The sequence below is a fragment of the Gossypium arboreum genome, chromosome 4 (genome assembly GCF_025698485.1).
Source record: "Gossypium arboreum isolate Shixiya-1 chromosome 4, ASM2569848v2, whole genome shotgun sequence".
In the NCBI taxonomy this organism is placed as follows: Eukaryota; Viridiplantae; Streptophyta; class Magnoliopsida; order Malvales; family Malvaceae; genus Gossypium; species Gossypium arboreum.
In genome coordinates, this window is record NC_069073.1 from 85,792,173 (window position 1) to 85,801,571 (window position 9,399).

A 9,399-nucleotide genomic window follows, 5' to 3' on the forward strand; every position below is an offset into this window, starting at 1 on the left:
TCGCTAAAAACGCCGCTATAGTCGACGCTGCTAAAGTTTACGACGTTTATCTGAAAAAAAACGCCGCTAAATGTCATGAAATTCAAAAAAATTATAAAATTTTATAAAAGTCATGAAAAATATAAAAATTTAAAATTCATTATTAAAATATTGAATGATATAAATATAAAAATTTTCTATTAAAATTTTAACTTTAAAACTAAACACAAAAATTAATGAATTTAAATTTAGAATTTAAAATAATAAATTAATAACACAATTAAAATCCAAAAGTTAGAACTCAAGTTATCTTAAATATTAAAATAAAAAAAATTTAGAATCAAAACTAAAATAAATAATAAAACTAGATTAAATACAAAAATATCAATAAAATAAGACATTATAATGAAGTTACTTAAATGAAATAAGGAAATGCATTAGATTTGGCGACCTTTTCTCTCCACCCTTTTTGACGAGCTCTTAGTTCCCACATTGCTGTTAATTTCATTTGAGCCGACAGTGCTTCTTCAGCTTTCTCCCTTACTTCTTCGCACGTCTCCATACCCGAATTGCATTTGTCCGCTTCCTTTTGATATTGTGATGCTAACTTCTTAGCCTCGAGTAAAAAAAAAACATTTATGTAAAAAATTATAACAATTAAGCATTAGTGACATACAATTAACGATTAAAATAAAATAAAACATATATGTAACAAATAAATTGTTGGTCAGAAAAAGTTGTAAAAAATGAAAAACAAATAAAACATACAACATTAATGATATACCTCATTACATGCAGAATTTACAGTATTTAAGCTCCTTTTAAATTCAGAAACCTACAGGTGGTAAAAAAATGTAAGAACAGAGGATAAACAAGTGATTCAATAAAAGAAAAATGAGAAACAAGAAGGAGATTAATTATTGAATAATATTGTAAATTTATCAAATCAGATTTACTATGGAGATACCGCCAAACCTGAGTTCAGAACTGAATCTTGAAACAAAACACTCTTAGTTTTGACTCTACTCGTGGCACTTTCATCATTTTTGAAAGATACATTATCTGCCCATTCTTTCCTTTTCTTTCTCATTTTGAATTAGAAAGAACCCATACTACCACTAAGAACCAAGGCAGCTCTTACTGAAGCACAATGCCCACTTTACCAGAACAGAGATATAAAATCAATAGCCTCTTGCAGTTCCAGCCACTGCTGCCTTTTTAAATTATAACAAGGGAGTACAGAACAGGAGATTGTTAAAGGGTAATTCTTCCCTGAAACATCCTTCTATTTTTCTTCCTCAAATGAACCACAAAGTCAAAAGGAGGACAAACCTATCACTCTACTAAATGTACAACCATATACATCCTTCCATACCACACTTCTTTCCATAGGTAAATATATAGAGTAATCTAGTTTATATCTCTCAGAATAAGAATAAACCCATAAGTAAACAAAATGATTTTTTTTCAGAGAAGCTCCCTATGCTTGAACTTTCAGTCAGAAAATCTTATCTGTATTTATGCTCATGAATAATCCACATCACTAAACAAATTTCGCTAACATTACTATCTTTATTGAGAAATTATCAGCATAAATTATTCCAAAAATATAGTAGGGAAATATAGGACTAGGTATCAAAAGTACAATCTTCATCTTGGTTTAGATGTCCCCATAAAAATGCAAAAAGATAAAAACAATTCAATGCTTAGACATCAATTTCCATCTTTAAACTATGATTTGAAAAGAATCCTTCATGCCAAAGGGTTTTAGAAAGTATAAATTCTTAAAACTGAGAAAATATTTCAGAAATATTGAAAATAAACACTTAATTTAATATATCAAGAAATAGAAAAGGAAACTGTTAACAAGCAGTATAAATTCCAACATCAGTACATGAAATTATAGTCTCTTTTCATTAGAAGAAGGAAGAGAGGAAAATAAAAAGAACTTGGGGGAAGGGGGGAGTGAGGACAAGTTTTCCATTGTGTTCCCCTCACTCCCTAAAAACCGAATAAAAAGAAAGCAGTAATTCAATCATTCGAAGTGACCAAGCCAGAAAAATGTATTCCCTATCATACCAAAGTATCTCAGTTTTAAAAGAAATTTCTTAAACTGAATGGCATAAAGAGTTTTCTTATATTGGGAGATGGGGGGACTTGAATCTAGCTCTTTGAGTAGGGGGAAGCATGCACCAACTACTGAGCCAAATGCTCTGGAGGAAAGATATTAGAAGGTCAAATTTTAGAACAACATGAAGACAAAGACAAATAATTTTTAGAAAAATAGTATATTTAGCATGTCAATGGAAATGAACCATCTATCAGTCCAGCTATGTAAAAACCCAAGTCTAACAATTTGAAAATTTGAGAAAATATGGTTAGAGAGAAAATGCAGACCTGTTCACACTTCTCTAGACTCTCCTTGTCACCAGTGTAGTTCTAAAAAATAAAAAGAGGGTAAATCACAATCAAAGAAGACAAACTTCTAATGGTAAATGTATACTATGTAAAAAGTAATTCTAAATAGCTTAAATACAATACTGAATATATTTATATGCTTATGCTAAAGCATCACCTTGAGAAGTTCCATTTCCTCTTTAGTTGGACAAAATTTTATGAGATTTTCCACTTGATCAACATCTAATACCGTATCATCCATTGCTAGCACTGCAGCCTGATAAATTCAAGAAGCTTGATAAATTCAATGCTACATCATTTTCCCTCCTAAATTAAGTACGGTTGAGTAAGAATAATACAGAGAGAAGATGCTACAAAAAATAAAGATAAAGATGTTAACATACAAGAACAAGCAAGATGTTAAGATATACTAGCAGTGTTTCTAGCAAGGTTTTATATACATTGAGAGGTTAACTCTGGTGGCCAGAATTTCATCATGTTTCTTTCTGCCACCCATCCATAGCTCCATCTAATAAAAGCCATTGCTTTCATGTTTCCTTTCCATGCTTACACTGACATTCACAGATTTTCATTATCTGCTCTGTTATATATGATTGTGTTGTAGGGACATAGCCTTTAATATCTTGATAAAGAAAATCATCCAAAACAAATCAAATATAAAGCTAAGACAAACAAAATTTTTCCACTCCAACAAAAAGCAATTCCAATTTTTTTTAACATCTCAGACTCATATGTTTGTACATACAAAATACCTAGAGCCGATGTAATTAAAAGAAATAGTTGCAATTACATTCTCTAAACAAGGGTGTAATCATTTGCATTATTTATGACAGGCAACCAAACGTAGAGATAGATATAAGACATGTCGATAAGGAGAAACACTTCCCATTCAAACAAACTACACTTCCACGTTCTAACATATAGGATAAGAGAGCAGAGAAAATAGTTTAAAAGCAATGCTGGTATATGTTTGGCCTAACTTACTGCTTCATGGTAAACATGTGACCAACACTTTATCTTTGGTGGATGTAACTAAAAACATAACTACATGTCTACATCTTGTATAAAGAGAACTCCATTCATTTATATCTTTGTATCTTATTGCAAGTAAATATGTTAATGCGGTTTTTCAAGCTACCTTACTCGAACTCAGGTGTGAATTTGGATATGGGTATTAACTTCTACATCTTATTTCATAAATTTAATTGTTTATCAAAATAACCGAGCCGTTGTAGCAAAAAATGTGGTAGCTAGAATATGATATTCAAGTAAAATAAGATGGTGAATGTAGTTACTAACCTAAAAGTAAAGTTAGCCTTGTTCGGAGGAATCGACAACCTCGTTGAATTTACCAAATATATTCGGGCAGCAGAGGGGACACTGGACGGCTATGCAGCAGATGCACAGGGCAAAGGCAATGGAGGAGATGGGTTGCGATGCACGGGGAGAAGACGATGGAGGGAATGAGTTGCGATGCACGGGGAGAAGGCGACGGAGGAGATGGGTTTTTCTGATCACGGGGCGAAGGATTTGGGGGAAAACTTAACGATTTGGAAAAATTGGGGATTTCAGATTTTAGGGAAGAAATACAGAGTTTCATGAAAAACTTTGGGGAAATCGGGGCTAACAAAAAGAAAAGGTTTAAGTTAGAATTTCATGAAAAATTTGGGGAAATGGGTATTGCACTTTTTCGGCGTTTTCTGAAAACGCGACCCTGTGTAAATTGGGAAAAGTAAATGGAATTTGGGGCTCCAAAAAAAGTATGCAGCCCAATAATTTTTTCTTTTTTTTTCTCTTTTATTATTATTATTATTATTATTATTATTATTATTATTATTATTATTTACTAAAATGGTTAAATTTTAATTTGGTCTCTAATATATTTAAATTTCAGATTTTTTGCATATACTTTAATTTTAATATCATTTAGTCTATAGATTTTATAATATTATTAATTAATCCAAATAGTTAATATTATTAACTTTTTGATTAAAACATTACATGATAATATGTAATTGGATAACATGAACTCAACCTACAACTTTACGCATAATACCAAGACTAATAGCGAATTTAGCCAGACATATATAATTGCTATCATTTGAGTGATCATGACTAAAATTTTAAATTTTAAAAAGTACAAAAATAAAATTGATCGATTTGAAAAATACAGGACTAAAACTAATCAAATTAAAATATAAGGACTAAATTTTAAGTTTAAATTTCACTTAAATAAATTAACTGTAGAGGAATTAATTTGAATTGAATTATTTTTAATATATCAAAATATTTTTAGATTAAATCTTAAACCATTTAATATATATATAAAGTTTATCTATTATCTCTTAAATAATTTAAACTACAATCATAAGTTTAATATATTCAAATTAATATTATCTCTTTTACAATTATATAAGAAATCGTTTAATATATAAATTAAAAAATACTAATTAATCTAAACCCTAAACTTCTTAACCCTAATCCCATAAACACTAAACCCTAAACCCTTAACCATTAACCCCAAACCCTTACACCTTAAACTCCAACCCTAACCCCTAACCCCTAAATCATAATCCCTAAACCCATAATTCATCATAAACCTTCAAATACTAGTTAACTCCTAAACCTTAAACCCTAAACCATATATCTTAAACCATAAACCTTAAACTATAATGATAATTAATTCAATATTTTAAATTCAATACTATCTCTTTTACGATTATATAAGAAAATATTTAATATATTGTATAACCATAAATTTTAATAATTATTGTTTTAGGGGTTATAGATTAGTGTTTATGATTTTTTGGGTTTAGGGGTTATATGATTTTTAGCAGCGTTTTACCAAAAGCGCAGCTAATGCTCTGGTTTTTAGCGGCGTTTTACCAAAAGCACCGCTAATGCTTTGGTTTTCAGCAGCGTTTTACTATTGCTCTGTGTTTTGAAATTTTTACGGCATTTTATCAAAAAACGCCGCTAAAGCCCTATTTTCCTGTAGTGGTTGGTGCTTCATTTTATCTCATTTCAATTTTAATTATTTTTCACATGTGTTTATACAATTTTTCAATTCAGTATAAATTATTATAATGATTTAATTTTAATTTTAATTTTAATTTTAATTTCATTTATTAATTCAATATCATATTAAAAAATTTCCAGACAACCGTTAAGTCCAATATGATTTAGTGATACCAACTTTTCAAACTTATTAACCCAAAAAAATTGCATCAACTTTTCTGCGCCCCAAATACAACGTGCTGTTCAAAATCATGTGTAACCTTAATGCTATAAATGTTATAGCAAATACATTTTGATCTTCCTTCATCATTTGGATTTATATATTGCTTAGCTTCGGAACATCGAATAACTTTAGAAAATTAACACCATCATAATTTTTTTCTCAAATCACATGCAATTTTTCATCTAATATTAAACTTATATAAGCATTAAATCAAATTAGTCGATTTTATAATAGACTTAGTTGCACTTTTTTTTAATCATATAGTACAAGAACTATCTAAATTCTATAACCTAAAACACAGTAATTATTCAAGAGACTTTCAGATGAGAAATGTCAACGTTACAACTTAACTAGATAGACACCACTATACCCATCCCTTTCAATTCATCTTCGCCTTATTCATGCTCCAGGCGTTAAGGTTCTTGACAATGATAGTCTCGTCACCCTTGTTGAATGCATACAAGTGAGCATTGTCAAGCACTGCTAATGTAGGATAAACCCTGGATGTGATGCATGTTTTTCCTCCACCTCCAAAACTTTCCACAACTGAATGATCAATCTGCAAGCAGGAAAAAAAAACACCATGATAACATCCCTTAAATAAAATATATGTATGCATGTAGCGAGGGGTGAATTCAAGAACTTTGTTTCGAGGTGAAATTAAAAAAAAATTAGAACATCCAAAGCTAAAAGAATTATGTTAAAATGGTTATTAATTTTTAGGAGGTACCAAAAATGCAAGTTTTCCCAGCTATGCCCCTTGTATGTATGTATGTATGTATGTATGAATGTATGTATGTATGTATGTATACCAGACTCCTAAGAGAGAGCTTCTTATCAGCCAAGTCAACATCAACGAAGCCAGCAAATGATGGTTTATATATTCCGTCTTCCAGTGAGGAACTGCAAAAAGGTTTATTGAGTTAGAAGAGAAAAGACATGAACAATTATTTGTTTTTATAGAGAAAGATAAAACAGACCTCCTTGCATCAGAGCACAACAAAACCACATGTTTTTTTGATGTTTTGAAAACCCTGAAGAAGACAGCAGTATATTCTTCAAGGTTTTTTGAAGCTAAGGTTAAGAGTCCGAATGGACCAACTCCACCTTCAACCTTTGATCCTTTGTTGGCACAGAGACGTTGGGCATCTTCCCAGGTAGGATTAAATTCCTCAGCTTTATCTAAACTTGGAATATAGAAGGTAACATCAATATCCGCCTGAGAAAAAGTACCCACATAAGAATACAATGAGTAGAGCTATTAACTTATAATATATATATATAAACAAATTTGGAAGTGAACCTGGGCAGCTGTTATTCCTTGTATTTCAATATGGTGGCCTTTTTTAAGCTTTTGATGGCTCATTTTGACATTTTCCCCTCTTAGAGTATTCAACTCTTCCACTGGCCATTGCTTCAATTGCCTTTGATTAGTGTCAAGCCATACTATTCTAGGAATTGCCTGGGGATATATCTATAGGTCATCAGTTTTGACATAATAGGCATTAGTGTACATATATATTACAAATTTATATCGACATGTACCTGTATGCCAGCCCATCCCTTTTTAACATCATCTTGAGTAAAATCAGATTCATTAACCCAACCCCACAAAATCCTCCTCCTTTTTGCAGGATCAAAGAATGTCTTTGAAGCATAGAAATTTCCATAGTCATATCTAAGGCCAGCCCAACCATCAACTGATGCATTGTCAGGTACATATTTATCCTCATTAGTTAAATATGTTCCAAGTGTGTAGTAATCGTATCTTGCATCATCCAAGCTCACTTTTAGAACATGCTTAACATGTTTTCCCATGTAAGACGGATCCAAACCCTCTTTACTAGATAATGAAACAGGATAAAAATCAGGACATTCCCACATGCCTGTATTGGGCGCTGAATGAAAAGGGTGTTTAGCCTTAGTCCAGTGAATGAAATCTCTACTTCTATACAGATAAGCAATCCCTCTACTGTTCCTTTCGCTTCCAACTAAGACTCTCCACCGCCCATTTAGCCACCAGGCGGTGGAGGGGTCACGGAAAGCAGTGGCGTTGACACCATTTTCAGGATCAATCAGTGGATTGTTTCCAGGTTTGATCCATTTACGCAAATATGGATCAGATAAATTTGCTGGTACTGCATGGTTTTGGGTTTGGATGCCATTGGAATCAACTCCGGTATATAAAATGATTGGCTTATTGCTAGGAAGAATGGTGGTTGAACCAGACCAAGCACCATCGATATCAAAATGTTTTGAAGGACAAATTGCAGGCTCAAGTTCTTTCCAATTGATCAAATCCTTTGAAATTGAATGGCCCCAAACAATGTTACCCCACACAGCACCTTTGGGATTGTATTGATAGAAAATATGGTATATTCCATTATAGTACATAGGACCTGCAAAACCAAAACCAAAAAGGAAATGAAGACAATTGCATAGGAAAAGGAAAGAATAACGAAGGATATCAATTAGTAAACTGACCGTTTGGATCTGTTGTTGAATTTGTTCATCATTGAACAACACATAGGATGAAACCAAAGCAAAGAAGGAAGAAAAAGTTAATAGTGATGAAAAGAAAAACTAGGCGTTACGAGCAATGGAAAGAAAATATACCATTGATCCAATTTTTGGGAGGCTGAAAGTGAAAGGCAGTATGATGGAGTTGGCGGATGTTAACTGCACTTAAAGACTGAAATTGTGGATAAACCTTGTGAGACGCTTCCATTCTGCCATTGCTAACATAAAGAATTAATATGTAAAGCCATAGGAGATTCCAAATTGCCATTCTTTTTAATCACAAAAGGGGAGCTTAGTAATACACTAATTGGTTTGGGTGTTGTAAGATGATGGGTTTTGTTGGGTATTTATAACAAGGGAAGCTTACTTATTACACTTTTAATTCTTTAATTTTATGGTGTTGGAATTTGATAGTTTAAAAAGCTTTCAATTATTCACAATTATTACCACTTAAAATCTTAAATAAAATTTATTACAAGTAACTATTTACAAATAGCCTGTTCTACTTAATGATTGTTTCTTTTGCCACTTCATTTTGTCCTTATTTTATATTTTGCTGAAACAGACGTAATTTCACAGTTGATAGTTTTTTTTGGTAATAAAAGAAAAGCACAACCTGTTCAAAGTACAGGGGCTCCTAGAAGCAACTTCTAGGAGGCATAAAACCTCTGCTGATGGCTCTCTCGTGCCAATGCCGCCATACGGTCCGCCAATTTTTAACTAATTTTTATTATCATATATAAAATTGATAAAATAGGTTCCAGCGCTTAAGTACTTAAAAAAAAAATTTAGATTTATAATAATTTAAATTTAAAAAATTTAAATTTAAACTCCACATAAATCCAATTCAAAATCTAAAAGAATTTAAATCTGAAACACTTTTTTCTCATCACGTGGCACTGGTAAATAATTGACAACTCAACTATAATTATGTTTGGAATTTTTTAATAATACTTTTCAATCAAATCACCACCACTTGGTTATTTATAAATTTTATTCCACATATTTAATATTCTAATTAAAACAAAATTTACCAAAATTAAATGGAAGGCCCTTAAAACTAACATTTCTTATGATAAAATATATACTATATTTAATATATATTATTAAATGCAGTTTTATTAAAAGCCATAATTAGAGAGCATTAAAAATTTTATGATATAAAGTAATTCAATCAATTAAATTAATTTCTTGTTAAATATTTATTCATTTTTATTTGCATTTTGTATGTTATACTGATT

General features: G+C 31.1%; 2 protein-coding genes across 5 annotated transcripts; both read right to left on the reverse strand.

Moving 5' to 3' along the window:
* Window positions 1-220: 220 nt before the first annotated feature.
* LOC108464893 (formin-like protein 21b) lies at window positions 221-4,124 on the reverse strand. 4 transcript variants are annotated; one of them, XM_017765174.2, is made up of 5 exons: window positions 3,697-4,121; window positions 2,555-2,653; window positions 2,377-2,418; window positions 764-814; window positions 221-595 (listed from the first exon to the last, which is right to left on the reverse strand). In XM_017765174.2, exons 2-5 carry the CDS (start codon window positions 2,636-2,638, stop codon window positions 395-397), a joined length of 378 nt encoding a protein of 125 aa, XP_017620663.1. In that variant the 5' UTR covers window positions 2,639-2,653; window positions 3,697-4,121; the 3' UTR covers window positions 221-394. The 4 variants fall into 4 exon arrangements, with proteins under 4 accessions (XP_017620663.1, XP_052882401.1, XP_052882400.1 ...); XM_053026441.1 differs by having other exon boundaries at window positions 2,627-2,653; window positions 3,697-4,120; XM_053026440.1 differs by lacking the exon at window positions 2,377-2,418 and having other exon boundaries at window positions 3,697-4,124.
* Window positions 4,125-5,812: 1,688 nt separating this feature from the next.
* Window positions 5,813-8,476, reverse strand: LOC108464895 (beta-fructofuranosidase, insoluble isoenzyme 1-like). The gene is made up of 6 exons (XM_053027206.1): window positions 8,255-8,476; window positions 7,184-8,037; window positions 6,942-7,100; window positions 6,619-6,857; window positions 6,451-6,541; window positions 5,813-6,197 (listed from the first exon to the last, which is right to left on the reverse strand). The coding sequence occupies exons 1-6, from the start codon at window positions 8,424-8,426 to the stop codon at window positions 6,018-6,020; spliced, it is 1,695 nt and encodes a 564-aa protein (XP_052883166.1). The 5' UTR covers window positions 8,427-8,476; the 3' UTR covers window positions 5,813-6,017.
* Window positions 8,477-9,399: the final 923 nt, after the last annotated feature.